Here is a 25102-nt window from a genome sequence, read left to right as displayed (position 1 = left end):
GTGGAAAACTACAAACTTCACACACATCACCAGAAACAAAAGCAGTCCCCACTTGCACACACTCTGGACTGGATACTTTTTCAAAAAATGCCTTTGAAACATCAACCTGACAGCCCAAAGGAATCAAAAGGAGCTAAGGAGGTCAAAAGTTTAGTACACCAGCAGCTAGCCTCCCCTCCAGCCACCTCTCATGTTTCCCATCTCAGAGAAGGGCACTGTAGCTTCCACACCCAAGCTGGCCGTCAGTCCAGGGTCACCTCTTCAGTCCTGTCTTGCAGCATGCAGGAACTCACCATACGCTTTCGAAGTGCACTCCCCTTGCTTCTCTTCTCAGACCCTTACTACCTCTCCCCTGAACCTCTACTTGAGAAAGCTTCTCAATGAGTGCAGCCTTTTCCTGTCTCCAGCACCCCCTCAGCTCAGCACTGCTGCCAAAGGGAATCTTTCTAAAACCAAATCTGCTTCTGTTACTTCCCTGTTTAGAATCTTTGTCTCCAGGAGAGAGTATAAAAAGCCTTCCTAGAACATACAAGGTTCTTTATTTTCTGGCCTCCAACTCCTTTCCTTGATTCATCTCACACCAGGCAAACAAAGCAAGCTGGAAGTTCCTGAACAGTGCCGCTCTGTCTGCCTCGAACGCGATTCTCTCACGTAGCCATATGGCCACCTCCTACTCAGTTTTAGAGCAACTCAAACCTCAAAGTTCGCCATGCTTTTCCTCTAGGCTTGCATCTCACTTTACACCTTTCCCTATGGTAATACTTACTGGGGCACAGCTTATTCCTAAGTCTGCCTTTCCCAGAGCAAGAAGAACCCAAGCTTCTGCGCTTTCCTCCTGTCTCTAGTCTGCTTGGTGAAGGAAAAGAACGTCTTAGGATTTAACCGCGCGCACACACACGCACATGCACACACCACATGCCACAGATGAGGAGGTCAGAGGACAATTTGTGAGAATCTGTTGTCTCCTTCCATCATATATGGATCTCAGGGACAGAACTCAAGTTGTCCGCCTTGGTGGCAAACACCTCTACCCACTGAGCCACCTCACTGTGAGAAATACCCATCAAATCCAGCATCCAAGCCAAATCTCCTTTCAAAACACATCTTTAAACTGACAATCCATGTATATCAAAACTGTTTGTTACATTTGGGTATGTGCATGTTTTAAATCACAAACCCAAGAGAACATTTTTAAAAGGCTCTTGCACCTCCCAGACAAATCTAGCTTCTGGCCATTCACAGATATTGAAGCTATCTTTTTAAAACTCTATTTCGTGTAAGCAGTCCTGAACCTTTTGTGGGTCACAGACATAGCTCGGTAGTTTTTGTCGATAATTTCTTAAACTCGCATTTCTTCTGTAGTCATCATAACATGTTAATGAAAATTCTGATCATCCTGAAGACTGATATCCAACCTCACTAAAAATAACAACTTTGCACGAGATAGAAACTCATAACAAGAGATATAATTTATCACCTAAAATATTGTTGAGCTTGGCTCTTGGGTACGTTATAACATGAAAATGAGCATCTTCCTTCTAGCACCAAAATATAAAATCAATGAGCTAGTCAACTGCCAATCCCCACCCCCGCCAAAAAAAAAAGTCTATTTTTAAGAATCTTACAATATGAATTTGCTTGAAACAAATGAAAACCACAAATAGGGGAAAATGGATCATCGCCTCACAAATAATCCCCAGGAATACATGTTTAATGGAAGGAAATTCTTCTCAAAACATCTGTCTGATTCCCCACTAACATCTACTTGAGAATCAATTGAATATTCTAGCTTCTCTTAAATGAATGTGCACTGCCCTGGTAAAGAAAGGGTTAAATTAAAGAAACAGCTGGCTGGCAGCCACTGGCACTGGGGGTGGGGTGGGGGTGGAAGACAGCAGGAGGAAAAACCAGTTAGAGGAATAAGTGTTAATTTCTTACCCTGCCACATGGCCATCTTGTACTTATCTTCTCCCACACTGGGGTCACAGGCTCAGAGCTTTCCAGTGCCCCCCCCCCAGGTTTTGGAGGGGGACTTAAAGGAGGGTATAGATGGAGATGCAACTGTGTGATTCTGCTTTCTGCAAGATTCTAAGGCCCCAAACCTGAAAATGTAAAACAGAAGAATAAAAATTGCAAGAGAAGAATTTCAAATTCTTGAAACTGAGCCCTTGCCCCCCCCCCCAACCTCTCTTTCAAAGACAGCATACATAAGCAGCGGCAAGTTTCCCCCCTTCGCAGCAGTGAGGTATTGCTGGTGAGAGAGTGGAGCTCTCCCATCAGTTAACACTGTCATTCACTGCTGTAGGATCCTGTATGTATCACTGGGACTGGAGCTGTAAATGGGGCTGGACACTCATCATGGGTTGAGTAAAGGGTTGGTTGAGGTGAATTGTGATAGCCTATGTTAAAGTTCCACCCTCCAGTGAATGAATTCTTCTGTCCATAAAGATGCAGTGTTACATGAACACATCAGTAGAAAATAGAGAAGACTCTGTGAATAAAGTATTAAAATAAACCTTACATACAAAAAAGGGAGCGTAATAAAAAGTAAGAAGCGATGATAGCAGTTGAGGGGCGGGAGAGGCTCTTCTGTTCCACTTTATTTTGTACTTTCCTCGTTTTGCAAAATTCCTATCGTGAACATATTCTATTGTTTGTATAATGAGGGAATGAGTCAAGGACAAAGAAAAACATAAAACTAGAATATTAATATTAATACAATCAAAGTAAGTTAGCTAACTCCCAGGAATGCATTTTCAAATCCAAAGCTGTTGAGAAGGTTCCTCAGTTAAAAAGAGCTTGGCGCTCAAGGCTGACTTCAATCCCAAGAATCCCAAGAAAGATGGGAAGAAAGAAGTGACTATATAAAGCTAAGCTCCCACCCATGAGCACACACACATACACACGTATTGATCAATTTGGAATCTTTAAATTCAGTCTCAAAACAATAGTTTCCAGTTATATGACAGGAGTTAGAAAGCAAAGGAAAAATTAACGGGTGTGATTACCAGTTTGGGGGGTGGGGTGTCTTAGTTTGGTTTGGAAGTTTCATATATTAAGCACCCGGTATATTTAAACAAGTTTTTTAATAATTTATTTTCCTCATTGGGCATAAAAGCTAATTTGTATTTTTTTTCCAGAAAGGCCCTCACCTTTTTGTCCTGAGGTGAATTCCTATTTCCATTGATTTTTACATAACCAACGTGTGCAACTCTGAAGTGGAAAAGCTAAAGCCCAAATGCTCAAGGCTAATACTAGTTGGAGAATAGTGTTGGCCCTCTTTAATGACCTCTTTTTCTTTAAAGAACAAAAAGGGTTCATGTGTGTGCCAGTCCTCAAAACTCCAACAAAGACTGGGCTTTGGATGAGGAGAGGCTCCTAAAATCCAAGAAAAAGAGAGCTTAAGAAACTTAAACTCTAAGGATGAATTCACCAGGAAAAAGTGCTCCAATGAGTTTACCTGGAACATGGCTTAGTTTAAGCCGGCTCCCCATCCCCCTCTTATTTTACTGTTAAGAAGTACTGATCAGCACGTCGTGGAACAAGAGTAAATTTAACAGCTCTGAAATTCAACCCGGGAAATTACTAATACATTTATGAAGTATGTGTAAAGGGGAGTCTCACTGGTTTTTAATGCTTCACCTTCTGGATTTCCCCTCTTTTACTCGGCGCAGCTTCCACTGACGTTATCACAGGGACACACGTCCAACTTCAGTCAACTGATTTGTTCTGAAACGTTCATAAAGGTAAAAAGCGCGTCAAAGTTAAGCTAAGGCTTTCTTTCCATTACTTGGAAAGGAGCTGGAGCGCAGGGCTCCAACGTCTGGAAGCAGCAGCTTAAGCGCATTGGGCGGCAAAGGGCGAAAACGCACACCAACTTCTTCGCCCAGACCGTCTGGACTGCACTTCGCTAAGAAGCCCTAGAAACCTGTGGCGGGTCCAGAGCAGGAGCAAGCCGAACCTGGCCTCGGCTGCGCTTTCCCAGCGAACGCCGCCCCAACCCTGTCCTCTGGAGAAGCGACGCGGGCAGCCAAGCTCCCCGCTTTCAAAGCTGGGTGGGCTTGGCGCCGCTTGGCAAGGAAACTTCGATCGGCAGCCTGGGGACCCTGCTCCCCAGAACAGGGCTGGGCTGCCGAGGAGATGCCGCCCCGCTCTGGCAGGAACCAGCCTGTCCACCACCTCCTTCAGTGGCGGCCGGGCAGAGGGAACGCCAGCTCCGGGGACCGACCGCGGTGGCAGGCGAGCACTCTTCCCTGCTCGCCGTACCAGGGGGGCTGCTCGGGTGGGCCGGCGGCCGGTGAGCAGGGAAGGACCTGTTGGGGAAGGGAAGCCCATTTGCCTTTACCTGTCACCGAGGTCCGGCGCGGCGGAGCCCGTGTCCACCGGCGGTGGGCAGCGCGCTCAGTCGGCTCTGGCGTTCCACACGGCGAGTAGAGCTAGCGCCCCACGTAGCCGGCAGAGCTTCATTCACACAGCCCAGCCAGGAGGAGGGGGAGCGGAGAGGGAGCGAGGCTCATGTGACAGGCGCCTTGGAGTATTAGCTCTGCCAAGACGGCGTCTGCGCATGCGCGCCACGGAGGGCCCGCTCCAGGCACCTCGGGCCAGCCAGGGGGGAAAGCGCCACCGAGAAGCAGCAGCTGGGAGGAGCTTCGGCATGCGCAACCGCAATAGGGTAGTCGGGCTTGCAGCCATATTTAATGAGGACTGGGCGGATCCAACCCAAATGCGGGGCGTGTCAGTTGCATTTGGGGAAGAAAAAAAAAAAGCAATGCTCCATTCGGTTTCATTGTTTGCAGATTGCCTACCTCGGTTTTGCTTTTGTCTTTAGAACAAACTGTTTATCCTGAGCATCTTGCCCACAGCGGACATCAGACCACAAATTTAAGCCTCCCATATGACGGGCATTGTTCTGGCTACTATACTTTATTCGTTGCATTTAATGCTCACAAGAACTCATGAAGAGTGTGTCATTATCCGTTTTCCCTCATAAAAATACAGAGGCACAGGAAGGTTGCATAGCTTTTCCAATCTCACACTGTAGTAGCAACAGGAATAGTGATCAAATACAGTGGTGCTTGCAGGGGCCAATTTAATCCAACACAGGGAAATCTATAGTGCAGTTACTTATAGGTATTATTGCCAATTTAATCATTGCCAAGCGAAAACTCAAGGTGACATATACTTCTAATCCCGATTCTTTGAGGTTGGAAGCAGGAGAATCGATGCGAGGTCATCCTAGGCTATATTGTAAGTTTAAAGGCAGGACGCTGTCTCAAAAACAGACAAACAAAACGCAAAATAAAGCTCAGATTCCAACTGAGGTCTCTCTGTCTCCAAAGCCATTCCAAATAATTAGAAGAAATATCCTATCCTTGTGAGGAATGAACAGGTTACACAAATGGAGCGCAGCTATTAATTTATTGCAAGAACTAAGATTGGAATCCACATCACCAACACAAGTAATCTACCTAGAAGCCAAGTCTTCAAATTCAGAACCCACTGTAGTAAATAGTATTTTTTTTTAATTTTTAAAAAAATTTTTAATCTGTTTAATTTTCTTGCAACAGGGAATCACTATTTAGCCTTGGATGCCTGAAACTCACCATGTAGACTAAACTGGGCTTGGGATCACAGAGATTCAGCTGCTTCTGCCTCCCAAGCGCTGGGATTGTAGACCTGTGCCACACCCGTAGACTTTTTTCTTTGAGATGTTTATACAAGTATACAATAAACTATAATCTTATACGCTCCCATTTGCTCCCTCCAATTCTCCCGAAGAAATCCATATTTCCCCCAACACCTCCCCTCATAATTTCAAATTTCTTGTTTTAGTAACCCAATAAATCCAGTTAGTGTTGCCCATATTTGCAAGAGTGTGGGATCATTCGACAGACCAGGAAAAACCTACCAGAGGTCACACCCTCAAAGAAGAGCAATTCTCTCTCCCCAGGTGGGAAGCTACGAACTACCAATGGCATCTCGGTAAGAAATAGAGCCTGGATATCACCTCTCCCATCTCTGTAGGAATGTTGGTGGCTTGGTCTTGTTCAGGAGTTCAGTGACCTTGTGGACAAAGGACAGTCTTTTACAGCACTCCTGTGCATCCTCCAGTTCCTGCATTCTTTCAATCTCCTCTTCTAAGATGGCCCTTAGGCCTAATTGGGGGTGGGGGGTAGGGTTGAGAATTCTGTCATTTAGACTTGGGGCTGAGCACTCAGTCTCTTCTCAGAACTTTGACCACTTGTGAGTTTCTGTGTTTCATGGCAACAAGAAGCTCCTCGGACCAAGGTTGAGAACAGCCCAAATCTATAGCTATAGACACTAATATTTGGAAGGCAATCATTTAGCTAAATTAAAATAGCAGGTTCTACCCAAGGACTCACCCAGACATGGAGTTATAGTATCAGGCATAAAATTCTCTCCTGTGATATAGGTTTCAATCAGAAAGTGGCCATCATCATGCCACTATTACACCAGTAGGCGCATCTTGCCTGGAAGATCAGCAATGTTAACACAAGGGACCAAAATTCAGTAAGGCCATGTATGCACAGTGAATTTTGAATGCCTACTTTGAACAAGTTAAGGGTTTGGAAATATAAAACCTGTATCTGAGCCCAAGCCATGCAAAGCTTCCAGAGATAAAGCTATAATCAAACACAATGAAGCTTTTGGCTTATTTTAATACAAAGCCTAACAGGAAAAAAATGGTCATCACACAGAGAAAAAGGATAGGGTCATGGGAGAAGACTAAACGTTAGATGAATTTCAAAAGAAGCCATGCTTCCATAAGCTCAAAACAAGGCAGGGTTGTCACCTGATCATCACTGTGTGGATCTGGACTGTGGAGTGAATCCAGAGTTCTGCATTCTTGGGAACCCTGGAGTAGATATGAAATGTTGGATCCAGGTAGGCCTTTATCTAAAGCTCTATACCTGAGCCCCAAATCAAAGCTGCTTCTGTGTGCCAGCTCCGTTTATGCCCTCCACACACATGGAGTGATTTAGTGATGACAATACTAGTGGATGATGACAAGTGGCAGACAGTAAAGATGCTGCTAGCTTGTGACTGTAAAGAACAAAGGGGATTTTTAAACCACCATAGTCACCTACACTCCAGCCTATTACTACATACCACACTACAGTATTGAAGCATAGAGGTTGTGTGTGGTGTGAATGGAAAGGAACCGAGGCTAAATTAGAAGGACTGGGAATGCTGGACAGACATTCCTACTTGATTCAGAAACAATTGGGGGAAGAATTGAGGAGGTTTGCTTTGATGTGTGATGTGTGAGCACACAACACACACACACACACACACACACACACACATACAATTTGTGCATGGTAAATACGCACTTTACCAATATGCCCAATAGTAAAAACGTTTGAACAAGGCAATCCTTTTGTTAGAACTCGTCCTTAAGAACAGAAATCAGGTTCAGGTGTGGTTTTGTTTTGGTTTGGTTTGGTTTTGGGTTTGGTTTGGTTTGGTTTTGGTTTTTTGAAGAAGTTTCTCTTTTCTGTCTTTTTTGTCCCTCTCAACACTTCAGGATAGAAAAACCAGACCTCGCTTGTGGATTGATGAACTACAATACAAGTAACGGTCAAAAGAGTCTCCTCTGATAAAGGGGCATGAAAAAGGGCAGGCTGACTGGAAGCAAGTTTATCCCTCCAAGGCAAGAGCCTTTGCTTGATCTGTAGGATTATTTGAGAGGCTTAGAGTCTCATAAAGAGTATGACGTGGCTGCAATACATAAATATGGCCACGTGGTGTCGCCACTGACCGCCAACAGCTTGGAGGGCTCTAATATTTAAACACACCCAATTCACACACACACACACACACACACACACACACACACACACACATTTCATTTCATTTTATCTTTTATGAGCTAAAAAAAGAAAAGATTCGTGACAGCGGGCTCTAAAGTCAGACTGCATAGGCTCAAAACAACCCAGCCATAGAGACGTATTAGTTGTTTCTGTTTCTCTTCTTCTTCTTCTTCTTCTTCTTCTTCTTCTTCTTCTTCTTCTTCTTCTTCTTCTTCTTCTTCTTCTTCTTCTTCTTCTTCTTCTTCTTCTTCTTCTTCTTCTTCTCCTTCTCCTTCTCCTTCTCCTTCTCCTTCTCCTTCTCCTTCTCCTTCTCCTTCTCCTTCTCCTTCTCCTTCTTCTTCTTCTTCCCAGGTTTCACTCTCCAGGTTTCTTATATAATGTTTAAATGTATCAATAAACACTTAACAATCAGCACTTAACAAATGTTACCTAGTACTAATGATAATGATAATGATAATGATGGTGGTAGCGGCGGTGATGGTGGTAGTGAGGAAGATTCCTTGATTAAGGTCTTTAGATTTAAGGGGAAATATTTGTAGAGACATGATGTAAATGTCTATTTTTCTAAGCGAAGAAATTAAATTGTGCTGCTAATAAAGCAAAGTTAATGGTTTCTTTAAAAGCTACAAATTGTGGTCTGGATGTGGTGACTCATTCCTGTAACCCCACTCCTCTGCAGACTAAAGCAGGGCGATCTTGAGCTCCAGGCCAGTGTGGCCTATATAATAAGCTATGAGTTTGATTCTGCTTAAATGGACACAGTACCTGAGTGCCTTCAAAAGCCTCTCCCTGCCTATAGATTAGCATGGCTCTCAGACATCTTCAGAAGTTTTTTTGTGAGGGGACAGTGTTTAGTGCAGAGACAACTGGTCAAAATGCAGAAAGTAAATGTCAGGGAATGGAAGGCTCAGACAGAAAAGGGGCCGTCTACAGCACACACACGTGCACACGTGCACACATACACACCCTCGATGCACATCAAGCCTCAGGGATTGTGTACAAAAGGGGAGCATAAGGATCATAAGAGCCGGAGAAAGCCTGGGGAAGAGCAGAGTAAAACAGTGTCTTCTGAATTCGTCAGGGTCCCCACACTCAGGAACTCCAACCACTGTGGCTGCCTGCATACGTAAGACCCACAAAATCAAGCTATTCAACATTTCAACATGGACTCTGAAGGGGTCCCCGAGTACGTGCTCACCCCTGACCAACGTGCCATGGCAAGCTGATGGTTTCTGAAGAAGAGAGAGTCAAGTTTTCTTTAAGAGCATAGCTCATGGTAGGTCTAGCATGCTCCACAAGATGGCTCCGTACCTGAGAGTTTATGAGCAGCACACACTGGACTCGATCGTTTATTGCTTTAAAAAGGAAAAAAGGACACAAAGTTGAGGGGAGGTAGGGAGGTGGAGTGGAGAAGGAAGGGAGTAGAGAAAGGAGTAGAGGGAGGTGCATACGATCAAAACAAATTATATGAAATGCTGAATGAGTTGACAACATGTGTTAAAAGTCAATTATAAGTAAGTGATATGATGAAATCGTCTACATAACGAAAAAGCACTCATGTCACAAAAGCACATCACTGTGCTCTCTGAACCATCATGGCTACAAGCACTTCTTTCACCTTCAAATTAACACTGCAAGTAAAGGCCCAAAGAGATAGCTGTGTGGCCATGAAAGGGAAAGCCTGAATGCTTCTGGTATTATTTGTATTTCACTATTGTGCTATCTCCCAATGCCACTTTTGTCTTCATTTTTGTGATGCTAAGGGTTAAACTTTGCTAAGCATGCACTGTACCAGCTGGGACATTAATTTTAAAGCCAAACATCTAGAGTGCTCAAGAAATGTCAAGGTTAGTTTGAGAAAAATGAGGCAGAATAAAAGGCAATGAACAGATTTCCCTAGCTCGCAGCTTCTTAAACTGTTGGTCACTACTTTATATGGGAGTCACAGAGCTGAATGTGAGGATCAGGAAAAACAACAACAACAACTTGGCAACAGTAAAGGATTTCTGAATATGTAACAAACAAAAATTAATTCAAGAGGAGACAAATAATGAGTTAAGGGTATCTAGCAATACTGGCTTGTGTTGCACTAAATGTTTTTACTGTGGCCTTGGTTAACAACACCTTGTTAACTGCACATGCAATCATGCTATGCAATGCTACAAACATGTGGGCTCAGACTTAAGAGATGTATTTATCCTATAAATCTCTCTCTCTCTCTCTCTCTCTCTCTCTCTCTCTCTCTCTCCCTCTCCCTCTCCCTCACCCTTTCCCTCCCCCCTCTCTCTGTCTCTGTCTCTGTCTCTCTGTCTCTGTGTGTGTGTGTGTGTGTGTGTGTGTGTGTGTGTGTGAGAGAGAGAGAGAGAAAGAGAGAGAGTAGACAAAGCTTTCTGCTCTTACAAAAAGATAATTTGAGTTCTAGGGCCATGGATGTAGTTCAATGTGTAGAGTCTGTGAGTGGCACAGAAACCTGGGCTTGCTGCTAATTGTTCAGGTAAAGGAGAAAAAAAAAGTGGGAAGGTGGTCAGATACAATCTTGCCTGACAAGATGGGGACTAAGTAGCATGGTAGAAACAGTGAGCTAGGAAAACAGAAGTTGGTACCAAGGTTAGAAAACTCCAAGCCTCCCAGATCCTGCCCAGCCATGTTAAGATTTTAGCTATTTTTCATGTTTCATCCAAGGCTTGGAAGGCTTGGGAGGCATGAGAGCAGGTAGGAAAACAACAACAACAAGATGTGCTTTCTTTCCTGAAATGACTGCAAGATCTATTCTGGCTACTGAGTTACAAAGGGAGGACAAAGAGAGAGAGAAAACAACTCTGCGATAATGGAAGCTTGGAGCAAGACGATTGCAGTCCGATGATAAGAAGTAGCCAGAGCCTGCATTTTCATCCAAGGCTGCCCTATCAGGATTTGCTGATGGATTGGATGTGCGATAGTAGGAAAAAAACAAGAATGGCCACGGTTTGTGTCCTAAGTAACTGGGAGTTTCAAAAACCAAGTGGATTCAGGGAAGGAGGAGGTCAGACTTTGGTTTTCTTTAACTGTTTGTTTGTCACCCACCATGAAATGGGTAAAAGAGCAGGGAGAGAACAGGAAAGAGCAGGGCCATAAAACATTCCAGGAGAAACTCAAATTCTAAAAGAAAAGTCAACCAATACTATGGTCCATGTGGCACAGGTGTTGAAACGATAATTCAAAGGATTTTGAACTGCTCTATGGAAAAAATGCTTCAAACTGATATCACAAATAGGCTCAAATGAATAAAAGTGGAAATTCTTAGCAAATGAATAGATTATATAAAGGAGAAGAACAAAATGGTAGGAAGGTGGAGAAGAATATGGAAGAAGTTAGGAGAGAAAGGGTGAATATAATCAAAATACACTGAATGAAAATTTAAGAGCATTTTTTTACTCTTGCCAAGAACTAGTGTTTGATCCCAGCATCCACATGGAAGCTAGCAACCCTCTGTAACTCCAGTTCAGGGGATATGCTGCCCTCTTCTGGAATCCATGTGTACTGCACACATATGATACATAGATATACATGCATTCAAATCATTTATACACATAAAAAATTTAAGTTAGCTAGGTTATTTTATTGTAGAATTTCATTTGTATAGCATTTTATTTCTTTAATGCATAGTTGTTTTTGTGTGTGTGTGTGTGTGTGTGTGTATGCATGCATGCAGGACATGTAAGTACATATCATAGCAAGGGTATGAATATCAGAGGACAACTTTGTGGAGTCACATCCCTCTTTCTACCTTTACATGGATTACAGGAAACAAACTCAGGGGATCACGCTTTCTCAGTAAGCTGCTGAACCATCTCACTGGCCCTATGCAACATTTTCTAAATCAGAAAATTACAGAGATGGAGAAGAGATTCATTCTTACCAGGAGTTAGGACTGGACAGTGGGAGAGAAGGAATGTGGCTCTAACTGGGTAGAGAAGGATGATGGTTTTTGGCACACTTGTGTCTTAGTTATCATCAGCCTACACCAATCTACATATGTGATGCAGTGGCGTAGAACCATGAATATGCATTATTATCTATGTTGATTTCTCAGATTTGACACCACTGTATAGCCAGCAATGTGTAACTGCTGGAAAGGCCTAAGTGAAATTTACAAAAGGCTTCTTTGTGTTATTTTTGCAACTTTCCATGGATTTATGTAATTCAAAATAAATGGGTACAAAAAATGGAAAGAGCAGAGTTACAGATATTGAATATTTTAGCAATGGATAATTTTAGCAAGTAATCTTGCTGTAATGGGGGGGCAAAAAAGTGGGATGAATGAGAGCTAAAGCATACTGACTCAAAATAATTTTTTTTTAAAAAAATGCTTTTAATGGGGGAGACAATAACATGATTGTAGCTAATGGGGAAGAACCTGAAGAAAGCAAGAGAAGAGAAAATTGCCAGGAGGCAATGTCATGAAAAGTGGAGGGGCTACCTCTCTCCAAGCAGTACTGGGGGGGGCAGCATATATGCACTGATTTAAGTGTGTGAGGAGATTCGGTAACCCGAATTTGTGAGCTTTGTTTTCTGATTGCCTCTATTTTCTCTCTGAAACCGGAAGTCAGGTCCTGGGCTGAAAATGAGGATGTATGCGGAGGTGTTAAAGGTTTGAAGGGAGAGGAGAAGGTATGAAGTAGTTGTCTAGGAAACCAGCAGTGCAAATGGACTAGGATAATACTATGTGATTTCCTGGCAACATTAAGTGCCCACTTGAGGTTTATGGTCCTGAATTTAAAGTGAGAGTGCACTTTTTTGTTGGTTCCCTCCCCCCCCCCCCAGCTATGTTCAACTACAAGGATGTAAGAAAGAGGTAAGAGAAATTGATAATGACAAGATGGATACAAGGAGCTGCAAAAGGGTTGGGAAATGACTTGAAAAGAGGACGTCAGGGAACTGAGAGGGTAGGGTGTGGAAGGATCAGGTAACCCCATAACGAAATCACGATGGGTAAAAACAGAATTAATTGGAGACAGAAACTAAAATACTTTCTGTTTGTTTAGTGGGTTTCTACTGTTACTATTGTTTGTTTCTTTGTAGATGGGTTATCACTTTATAGATGGGCTAGCTGGCCTCAAACTCACAATGCTCCTCCTGCCTCAGCATCTCCAGTTTCAATATTAGAAGTGTGCACTAAAGTCTTTGAAACACAAGACAGGTACCTGTCAGAATCTTGATAATAACTGAATGTAAATGAGTAGATAAAATATTCTGTGCCAAAGAAAAACAGACAGGGGCTTAAGGGATGAAAAGAGGGGGGAGCGAATCTGAAAGCCGACGTGAAAGACTCTAACTCTGGGATTCTTGATAAATCCTGGTCTGAGTTGGATCAAGAAGATAAGCAAACTAGGAAAGGATTCGAGTGGGTTCTGATTGTGGCTTTGGGCTCTCTTTCCATCTGAGAGCCATTTGAGAATATGACACAGAAGGAAGTCAAATAAAAAAAGAGTTCTGGTGCTCCTCAGAAGGTAGCTACAAGTGTAGCGTGTGTTCAGGGCACTTAAAAAGAACTATTGGCAAATTCACAATAGCTAGGAGGGAAGGTTTTAAGTGCTTTCAAAGTAAAGAAATTAAATGTTTGAATCTGATAAACATGCTAATTACCCTGAACTAATCATTATATATTGCACACATGTATAAAAGCCACACTGTACCACACAAATAGCTACATAGGAAATAACTGCCCAAACAAGAGAAAGTATAGTCTTCCTCTTGAACACAACAGTTGAAAATATTCCTAAGTCTTTAAAAATATTTAATATAATTGTGTGTGATATGTATATGTAGGCACATACATGTTTCCATTCATGTTTGGGGGTCAGAAAACAATTTGTGGAGTTAGTTCGTCCTTCCACCTTTACATACGTTCCAGGTATGGAACTCAGGTTGTCAGACTTGTGCTACAAGCCCTTTCCTTGCTGAGCCATCTCTCTGACAACCTGTTTACATTTCTATGCGCATTCTTCAGACGAATTCATTGAGCCTCATAGGTTTATTTGCTATTGATAAACAGATCACAACACAGGCCACTCCAGCAGGTAGATGAACAGCAAACCTTCACCTCTCCTATGGTCCTCCAAATCATAGCCCCCGTCACATCCCCAGCTCTGCAACAGCAACCTGTTACAGCCTCCCTTTCTTCCCCCTTCCCTCATTACCAGTGGATCACACAAATCTCCCCAACCTCACTCCTGCCCCTTCTTACTTTATCCAGACCCAAAACTCCAGCAGGCACTCACTGGGAAGTCATAGGCCAATCTTGCCAAGGAAACTCCTGACCCTCCAAATCCAATCCCCAAACCTCATCTTCAGATGTGCAGCAGAACACCTACTGCAGCCCCCCCTTCTCTTCCTGTACCCATCTCCAGAGGATCATACAGATCTGCCCCTCCAAACTTCTTTTCCTCCTGCCCATTGCTTTATCCTAGCCCCCAAATCCATCGTACATTTCCAAAGAACCCACAGGCCACTCTGACCAGGGAAGCAAACACACTATCTGCAGATCTTCACCTCTTCCGCCAAATCCAATGCCCCAGTCTTATCCCCAGCTCTGTAACAGACTTTCTGCTGTCAAGCCTCCTCACTCCATGGCACCATTCCAAAGGGACTAACTAAGCAGATCCTGGCAGAACATGCTGCCTTCCTCTTTCTTGTAGAGCTGCGCCACCACTCCTTGTCCATCCCCATTCTTAGGTGTCAGGTCCCAATAACCAGAGAAGCATTTCACCTGGAACCCTCAGTGCCCACACCTATCAGGATCCCACAAGACTTTTCTGCCAGGGAAGACACAACCACCACATTCCTAAGGACCAGAGAAGGAACAAAAACCAAAGAGCTAAAGATAAGACCTTAATTCAGTACCTAAAATTACAATCTTCCCAATCCCAGATACCTAGGTTCCATCTTAAAAACACAATCAATACCAGCCAGGACACTGTGTCTCCACTAGTGCCCAGCAACCCTGCCACAGAAGTCCCTGAATATTCCAACATGGCTAAAGCACAAGAAAAAGACCTTAAAATAACCTTTGTGGATGTGATACAAGTTCTTAGAGAGGAAATTAGTAAATCCCTTAAAGAAATCTATGAAAACACAAAGAAACAGTGGAAGGAAGTAAATAAAACAAATGAATAAAACAGTTCAAGACCCGAAAAAAATGAAAAGAGAGAATTAAGAAAGAAAACTCAAACTGAGGGAAATATAGAAATAAATTTAGGAACAGGAACATCAGATCTTGGAATGACAGGTTTCAGCTTCATATGGACAGAGAGAGAGAGAGAGAGAGAGAGAGAGAGAGAGAGAGAGAGAGAGAGAGACGGAGAGAGAGAGAGAGAGAGAGCTAAAACAATCAAAAACTAAAAACTGCTGGAGGCTCCACTATCCCCAATTTCAAGTCATACTTACTACAAAGCTATATTAATAAAACTAGCATGGTGTTGCCATAAACATCAACACAATGATCCATGGAATGGAATTGAAATTCCAAACATATATTCAAACACCTATGGACAACTGATTTTTGATACGGAGGCCAGAAATCCACGCTGGAGAAAATGGTTCTGGTCAAACTGGATGGCTGCAAGTAGAAAAATGCAGATAGACTCATCCTTATCACCCTGCCCAGAACTCAATTCCAAACAAATTAAAGAGTGCTACATAAAACCAGATACAGTACAACTAATAGAAAAGAAACTGGGAAATAACCTTGAAGGTATTGGCACAGGGGAAAACTTCATAAACAGAAAAGCAATAGCACAGGCTCTAAGATCAACAATTCATATATAGGACCTCATGAAATTGAGACACTTCTGCATGGCAAAGAGCACTCTCATTTTGATAAATCAGCAGCCTACAGAATGTGGAAAGATGTTTTGCAGCCTCACATCTAACAGAGGGCTAATATTCAAATATATTAAAAAAATTCACGAAACTATACATCCAAAAAACCCCAAGTAATCCCATAAAAATAGAGCACAAATCCAAACAGAGACATCTCAGTAGAGGAAACTCGAGTGTTTGAAAAACACTTAAAGATGCAATATCAGACATGAGCAAATCAAAACTACTTTCAGGTTCCATCCTACACCCGTCAGAATGGCTAAGATCAATTACCTAAGTGACAGCTCATACTGGAGAGGATGTGGAGCAAGGGGGAACACTCATCTATTGCTGGTTGGGAAATAGGGGAATAGATCCTGATCTCTGATCCAGAAAGATAAATATGGTATGTATTTCCTTATGTGTAGCTATTAGTGGTTAAGTCAATGATAACCAACCTACCATCTATAGAGCCACAGAAGGTAGATACAGAGCAGGGGACTAGAGGGAACAGATAGAGCTCATGAGAAAAAGGAAATAAAATAGTTATTAATGCATAACAGAGATGGAACAGGAGGATTGAGTAGGGGTTGGGGGATTATGGGAGAGAGAAGTAGGTAAAATTAAGAGCCATTTGAGGGGTAGTATGGAAACTGAATGCAGAAGAATATTCCTAAAATATATACATATATGAAGGTGGTATAAAGGAAACTATCAATTAATGGGGGATACAAAGTCACAACTCACCGATAAGCTTCCAATACCAGGACTGAGTTACATCTAATTGAGTTGTTGACCAAAGGGGTCCCATGGGACTCACCAAAAACTTCAGGCTGTTGCCAAGACTAAAGGTTGCTCTCCACAAACTGACAGCAAGGCCCCATTGCTGAAGACAACACTACATCAAGCATGGGAAAGATGAGCAGCTGGCACCTACATAGAGCCTTCACCCCTACATTCTAATGGCTTTCGTACAGGAAACTACTCTGCATGTGGCCACAAAACAAGAGTAAACACCAAGTGAGACTGATTTGTGCTTACATGCGAATCAGCAGGTCCACAGCAGGTCCAGCCAACAGCTGGCTTTTTTGACTGATCAATAAAGAGCCAATGGCCAATGGCTGGACACGGGAATAGAGGCGGGACTTTGAGGATTCCTGAGAGAAAACTTAGGAGAGAAAGAGCAGAATCGCTATGACAGGGAAGCAGAGAGATCAGACTTAAGAGCCCGACCACCTGGAAGAAGCCAGGAAAGTGGCCCCAGGGGCCACTCAGCTGATTGGGTCTGGGGTAGCAGAGATAAAATATTGATTTAGCAAGTATCAACTCAATAATATCGGAGGGGAGTGTGTTAGCCACGTGGAGGTTCAGGAGTGGCCCAGTCATTGAGCTAATAAGGCATATTAAAAATAACCCTGCACTTGTGTGTCTTTTCATTCTTGAATCCAGAGAACTTTGGCCGGTCGTGAGAAGCCTGATACTGCTTGGGTGATAAAGAATCAGAGACTAAATAGCCCAAGGAACTAGGATAAAACTAAATAATACTGGTCTAACAAAAGGAGGGGGAAAAGAACAGTGCTGATATGACTCCTAATGACATTCTGCGATACCCATAGGTCAGCACCTAGTTCAGTCATCATTCAACAAGCTTCCTTCTGCAGCATATGGTAGCACACATAGAGGGTCACAGCCAGACATTACACAGGGGATGAGAGACCTTGGAACAGTCTGCCCTAAATGGGATGCCTCTATCATATCCCTTTCCTCAGAGCTCAGGAAACCCTGTGGAAGAGGAGGTACAAATAGTGTAAGAGTCAGAGCGAATGGAGGACACCAAAAAAACCAAAAAAACAAACAAACAAGCAAAAACCAAAGCCCTATAAATCAACATAAGCCAAGCTCATAGGAACTCACAGAGACTAAGGCATATTCACAGGGTCTGCATAGGTCTGTGCCAGGTCCTATGGATATATATTATACCTTCCAGGTTAGTGTTTTTATGGGATTCCTGAGTGTGAATGAGTGAGTCTCTGAGAGTTGTGCCTTCTCTTGGGTGCTGATTTTCTGTTGTCTTGTCTTGTCCTACTTCAATGTGGTAGTTTTTTATCTTATTATATTTTGGTAGTTTTTTATCTTATTATATTTTATTTTTTAATATGAATGAATGAATGAATGAATGAATGAAAACCTAGACACTAAGGTAAAAGTTAACAGTGGAACTGGCATTTATAATTACTGGGAAAGTGTAAATGGTTAACTAACAAACAATGGACTCTACACTTGGTTGGTTTGCTGGTAAGTTAATTGATTGTTTTCTCTCTCTCTCTCTCTCTCTCTCTCTCTCTCTCTCTCTCTCTCTCTCTCTCTCTCTCTCTCTCTCTCCCTGTGTGTGTGTGTGTGTGTGTGTGTGTGTGTGTGTGTGTGTGTGTGTGTGTTGGGGGTGTACTGGCTAGTTTTGTGTCAACTTGACACAGCTGGAGTTATCACAGAGAAAGGAGCTTCAGTTGAGGAAATTCCTCCATGAGATACAACTGTAAGGCATTTTCTCAATTAGTGATCAAGGGGGAAAGGCCCCTTGTGGGTGGGACCATCTCTGGGCTGGTAGTCTTGGTTCTATAAGAGAGCAGGCTGAGCAAGCCAGGGGAGGCAAGCCAGTAAAGAACACCCCTCCATGGCCTCTGCATTATCAGCTCCTGCTTCCTGACCTGCTTGAGTTCCACTCCTGACTTCCTTTGGTGATGAACAGCAGTGTGGAAGTGTAAGCTGAATAAACCCTTTCCTCCCCAACTTGCTTCTTGGTCATGATGTTTGTGCAGGAATAGAAACCCTGACTAAGACGGGGGGGGGGTTGGCTATTCTTGATTATCAACTTTATTACATCTGGAAATAATGAAAGCCCCCAAATAGTGAGGCATACCTATGAGGAATTTTTGCTTAATTTGAAGTCAAAAGATGGTGTAGGAATTACTTAATTCCAACCCAGCAATTTCTACCCTGCATTGATAATTTAGTTCCCAGATAAAAGACACACACAAACTTTATATTTATAAGAGACATGGGTGTGGATTAGGATTCCTGGTTTGGGGTCAGTTGGAGAAGAACCAGGGGAAAGAGAAGAAAGTAAAGAGGAGGGAGAGTTAGGTGTGTCATGAAAGCGTGGCCCTGGGGGCTGGCCAGATGAGACAGAGTTATACCTCCAGGGTATCAATACAAAAGTAGACTCTAATAACATAGAGGGCAGATATCTGGCCATTTCTTGTGATGCTTAAGGCTTTCTGTAAATAACAAAAGTTGTATATGTCTTTTATCTGGTAACTAAATGATCAAGGCTGGGTAGAAACCTCAGGTCAGGATTAAAATTTTCTACAACTAAAAGATCTACTTTTGTGTTGAAAGTGAATTCTTCTCTCATACAATACAACACAATCACAATTTCCCCTCTCTCCACTCCTCCTAGCTCCCCTCACACACTTCTCCTCTTCCCTAGACCCACCCCTCCCCCAGTTCCCTCTTCAGAAAGAATAGGCCTCCGAGAGACAACAGCCAAACAGAACAGAACAAGGTGCAATAAGACAAGGCAAAACCCTTATATACAGGCTGGGCAAGGCAGCCCAATAGAAGGAAAAGAGTCTCAAGAGCTGGCAAAAGAGTCAGAGCTATACCCACTCCCACTGTAGAGTCTTACAAAAGTAGAAACCTAACAGCCATAACATGTAAGCATAAGACCTAGTGCGGGGCCATGCATGCTCTGTGCTTGCTATTTCAGTCCCTGTGAGCCCATTTGAGACCTACTTAGCTGATTTAGTGGGCCATGTTTTCCTGGTGTCCTTCATGCCCTCTGACTCCTATAGTCTTTCTTCTCCCTCTTCCGTGGGGTTCCCCTAGCTCTGAGGGGAGCTCTGAAGGGAGGGACTTTATCAAGAGACCTCCAGTTTAGACTCTATGTCCATATGCCTGTCTGCAAAAGATCTACTTCTAGTCTGGATCTTTGAGATAGGAAGACACACCTGTATTCTAGATCTTTTGAGCTGAAAAGCCTCACCTCTAATCTGGGCTAAGATTTCTTCTGGAAGCCTATAAGGACATGTAAGAAGGAAGTTTTTGCACTTTGGCTGCTTGCCCTTACCTTCCTAACAAGTCCATACCTTCGCTAGCATTAGATCCTACTTCTTTGGGATCCAAGAATATACTGAAGACCAGTTGATATATCTCAATTCGTAGATTGTATTCTTGAACTTTCTATTCATAGCAAGCCATTGCTGAATTAGCTGGACCACAGCCTGGGAGTCATTCTAATAAATATCCTTTCTATATGTATATAGATATAGATTCATTCTATAAGTTTTGTTCCTCTAGAGAACTCTGACTAATACAGATTTTGGTACGAGGAATATTTCTAGAGCAACGGAAATATAAGAATGAATCTTTTATGTATCTGGAATAGGCTTTCCAATTTGCTAACACTTATGATTACTGAATCCTCTCCAGTTACTGATGCCTCTCCTGGGATCTCAGATAATGCTAAAAGCCCATGGTGTGAAATGTTTTACAAACTTAAGTAGATAAATGCACTTGATTATCCTGATTCTCAATTGTGGGTGGCAACAGATTTGTTGACTCTGTGTATAAAAATTTTGACAATTTGAAAACATAAGGCAAATGACGATGCCAGTCTGCTGCTCCTAGCATCTCTGAATAAATTGACAAAGGACAGGAATGCACTCCATGAGAAAATTAACTTCTACCATCTCAGAATATGGTGAAGGACAACAGTAAATTCAGTGATAAAATTGATCAGATCCTCATGTTCATCAACAGTCTAAAGGTTTTTAAGTCTGTCCTGGAAGAGACTCTTTTATCCAGCAGCCACAGACCTCAAGCCTTAGAAAATCATACTGAAGCCCTTAGCATAAGGTTGGTTAAAGTACAGTGAAAATTCAAGTCCCAACCTTGGAGGGTTTCAATGATTAAAGTCAGGGCATTAGTTGGGATCCTGTAACGTGGGATGGGGAAATGTGGGGGGACTCTACAGAAGCTGACAGTTTTGAACCATCAGATTCTCAAGGTTTTATTTCACCTGAGGAAAGAGTCTCTCTACCCTATGCCCTATCCCTTGAAATATTTCCTTTTTCACCTTTGTTTGAGGAAACTAATCCTTCATTGTCTGCTAAGCCAAAAGTGACTTACTCTGAAGAAAATGCTGGACAAGACAATACTGATGTGCCTCAAGGTCCAAAAAGTTGCCTCTACACTTATAACCAGACTTAAGACAAATCAGGCCCCTAGAGGGAAGTGGAAAGTGTAGTCCTTGAGGAACTGCACTACACTACTAAAGAGCTTAATGAGTTTGTTAATTCATTCAAACAGGAGTCTGGGGAATATGTGTATGAATGGATTTTAATGGTGTGGGATAATGGTTATATTAGTCAGGGTTCTCTAGAGTCACAGAACTTATGAGTAGTCTCTATTTAGTAAGGGAATTTTTTATGATGACTTACAGTCTGTAGTCAACTCCCCAACGATGGTCAGCTGTGAATGGAAGTCCAAGGATCCAGTAGTTGCTCAGTCCCACAAGGCAAGCAAGCGAAGAAGAGTGAATCTTCCTTCTCCCAATGTTCCTATGTAGGTCTCCAGCAGAAGGTGTGGCCCAGATTAAAGATGTGCACCATTATGCCTGGATCTGGGACTTGCTTTGTTCCAGGCTGATCTACTTGCCTTAGTCTCCTGGGATTCATAGCCAATATGCCTCAAGATCTCCATGCCAAGATCCAAGTCAGAAACTTGTATCTCCCAGCCTCAAAATATGGATCACAGGTGAGCCTTCCAATTCTGGATTGTAGTTCATTCCAGATATAGTCAAGTTGACAACCAGGAATACCTATTACAATGGTGAAAGGAACACAAAACTGTATCAGGCTGAGTTTATTGATCATGGACTCTCTGAGTGAGATTCTAAACCCACACTGTTAAAAATGCGGTCAAACATTTATTAGAATGATTGGCTGAAGCATTCATTTGTTTAAAAAAAAAAGGTCTATGAAAAGGAATTGAAGATGCCTGATATCTCTTGGCTTAGTGTTGATGAAGGGATTTTAAGGCTCAGGGAAATTGCAGTGTTAGAGTGGATACACTGTGTAAAGCCTAATCCTCCACAATGGAAAGGCCCAAAAGACATGCTCTTCACTAATCCTATAAGATGCAAACTGCTGAGAGGGGCACAAAAACATGTGAAGAGCTTTGTCAGTGCCCTTTTCCTTGTGCCAGACCTTAGGGTTGGAGATAATGCTGCACAGTTGAATAAGTTAAATGCAATGGGTTTAATTGTGCCCCTGAGGTACCAGGGACCAAGTGGCAGCCCTGAATTGCCAAAGACAAGGTGATCTTATCATAATGGGCAGCATAGACAAAACAAGTGTTCATAATGGCCTAACCTGTAATGGTCAGCACAAGCAAAGTGAATTTTATGATACTATGACTCATATGGACTTTTGGTACTGGCTAATCAATCACAGTGTTTTCAGGGATGAAATAGATATGAAGCCTACTTATTTTTAAAACTCTGTCTAAGCAGGAAAAAAATCTCAAATGAAAGAAAGGCTACATCATGGCAAAAGGGAATCTCTGTGAATCAGTTTCCAGACTTGAGCCAGTTTGCCAACCCAGAACCTCTTGAATGAAGGGGTGGCCAGGTTCCCTGAGGAAGGGCCTTCATAAAACACCTAAAAGCTTTTTTGTTAGCCTTTCTCCAGTTCTTCTGCAGCGGGACCTAAGGCCTTTTACAAGGGTAACTATACAATGAGGAAAAGGAAACAATCAGATTTTCCAGCGTGTATTGGATACCATTTCTGAATTGACACTGATTCTTGGAGATCCCAAGAAACATTGTGGCCTCCAGTAGGAGCTTATGGAGGACAGGTGATTAATGGAGTTTGGGCAAAGTTCAACTCATAGTAGATCTAGTGTGTCCTTGACCTCATCCTGTGGTCATTTCCCCAGTTCCAGATTGTATATGGGATAGACATACTTAGAAGTTGACAGAATTCTCACATTGGTTCCCTGACCTGTGGAGTGAGGGCTGTTATAGTTGGAAAGGATAAATGGAAGCCTTTAAAGTTGCCTCTGCCAAAGAAAATAGTGAATCAAAAGCAGTATCCCATCCCTGGAGAAACTACAGGAATCAGTGTTGTCATCATCAGACATGAAAGATGCAGGCTTGGTGATTCCCACCACTTCTCCCTTTACTTCTCCTATCTGGCCAGTGGAGAAGACAGATGGATCATGGAGAATGACAGTTGACGATTGAAAACTAAATCAGGTAGTAACTGTGATTGCAGTTGCTGTACCAAACATGGTGTCCTTACTTGAGCAGATTAACTCATCTCCTGGTACATGATGTCCAATTATTAATCTAGCTAATGCCTTTTTCATGGAACCTGTCCACAGGACCACCAGAAGCAATTTGCTTTCAGCAATTTGCATGGCCAGCAGTATATCTTTACAGTTTTAACTCAAGTATATATCAACTCTTTGTCCTGTGTCATAACTTAGTTAGAAGAGATGTTAATCATCTGTCTCTTCCACAAAATAACACATTAGTGTGCTATATTGATAACATTATACTGATTGGACCAAGTGAACAGGAGGTAGCAACCACTTTGGACTCACTAGTAACACATATGAGTATCAGAGGATGGGAAAATAAATCCAACCAAAATTCGAAGTCAGTGAGATTCTTACGAATCCAGTGGTATGGAGCATGGAGAGAGAGAGAGAGAGAGAAAGAGAGAGAGAGAGAGAGAGAGAGAGAGAGAGAGAGAGAGAGAGAGAGAGAGAGAGAGATTCCTTCTAGGGTGACAGATAAGTTATTAATCTTATCTACCCTCCCACCAGCACAACATTTAATGGGCCTATTTGGATTCTGGGGGCAGCACATTCCTCACATATACCAAGTAATTCAGAAAGCTGCTAGCTTTGTGTGGGACCTGGAACAGGGGAAAGCTTTTCAACAGGTCCAGGCTGCTGTGAAGGCTGCTCTACCACTTGGACCATATGATCCAGCAGACCTGATGATACTTGAGGTGTCAGTGGCAGATAGAGATGCTGTTTGGAGCTTCTGGCAGGCCTCTGTAGGTGAATCACAGAAGAGACCTTTGGGATTTTGGAGCAAAGCTCTACTATCATCTGTAGACAACTGTTCTCCCTTTGAAACTGCAAAGCTTCTGTAAGGCAAAAGACACCGTCAATAAGACAAAAAGGCCACCAACAGATTGGGAAAGGATCTTTACCTATCCTAAATCAGATAGGGGACTAATATCCAATATATATAAAGAACTCAAGAGGGTGGACTCCAGAAAATCAAATAACCCCATTAAAATGGGGCTCAGAACTGAACAAAGAATTCTCACCCGAGGAATACCGAATGGCAGAGAAGCACCTGAAAAAATGTTCAACATCCTTAATCATCAGGGAAATGCAAATCAAAACAACCCTGAGATTCCACCTCACACCAGTCAGAATGGCTAAGATCAAAAATTCAGGTGACAGCAGATGCTGGCGAGGATGTGGAGAAAGAGGAACACTCCTCCATTGTTGGTGGGATTGCAAGCTTGTACAACCACTCTGGAAATCAGTCTGGCGGTTCCTCAGAAAACTGGACATAGTACTACCGGAGGATCCTGCAATACCTCTCCTGGGCATATATCCAGAAGATGTTCCAACCAGTAAGGAGGACACATGCTCCACTATGTTCATAGCAGCCTTATTAATAATAGCCAGAAGCTGGAAAGAACCCAGATGCCCCTCAACAGAGGAATGGATACAGAAAATGTGGTACATTTACACAATGGAGTACTACTCAGCTATTAAAAGGAATGAATTTATGAAATTCCTAGGCAAATGGATGGACCTGGAGGGCATCATCCTGAGTGTGGTAACCCAATCACAAAGGAACTCACACAATATGTACTCACTGATAAGTGGATATTAGCCCAGAAACTTAGTATAGCGAGATATAAGATACAATTTGCAAAACACATGAAACTGAAGAAGAACGAAGACCAAAGTGTGGACACTTTGCCCCTTCTTAGAATTGGAAACAATCACCCATGGAAGGAGTTACAGAGACAAAGTTTGGAGCTGAGACAAAAGGATGGACCATCTAGAGACTGCCATATCCAGGGATCCATCCCATAATTAGCCTCCAAACGATGACACCACTGCATACACTAGCAAGCGTTTGCTGAAAGGACCCTGATATAGCTGTCTCTTGTGAGACTAGGCCGGGGCCTAGCAAACACAGAAGTGGATGCTCACAGTCAGCTATTGGATGGATCACAGGGCCCCCAATGGAGGAGCTAGAGAAAGTATCCAAGGAGCTAAAGAGATCTGCAACCCTATAGGTGCAACAGCATTATGAACTAACCAATACC

At 42.7% G+C, this 25102-nt stretch overlaps 1 protein-coding gene across 2 annotated transcripts in view; it reads right to left on the bottom strand.

Annotated features, from left to right (window-relative positions):
- Nucleotides 1–4501, bottom strand: part of Clcn5 (Cl-/H+ antiporter 5) — a 172889-nt gene extending 168388 nt beyond the window's left edge. For both annotated transcript variants that reach the window (XM_029473283.2, XM_021152880.3), the window contains exons 1-2: nt 4346–4501; nt 1939–2102 (exon numbers count right to left, since the gene is read on the bottom strand). In XM_029473283.2, the coding sequence (XP_029329143.1) occupies nt 1939–1954 (16 nt within the window). In that variant the 5' untranslated portion in view covers nt 1955–2102; nt 4346–4501. The remainder of the gene's footprint in view (nt 1–1938; nt 2103–4345) is intronic.
- Nucleotides 4502–25102: the final 20601 nt, after the last annotated feature.

The sequence above is a fragment of the Mus caroli genome, unplaced genomic scaffold (assembly GCF_978045245.1).
Source record: "Mus caroli unplaced genomic scaffold, Mus_caroli_1 scaffold_5, whole genome shotgun sequence".
In the NCBI taxonomy this organism is placed as follows: domain Eukaryota; kingdom Metazoa; phylum Chordata; class Mammalia; order Rodentia; family Muridae; genus Mus; species Mus caroli.
The sequence above is the reverse complement of the archived record's forward strand: the minus strand, read 5'-3'. Positions and strand labels throughout refer to the sequence as shown.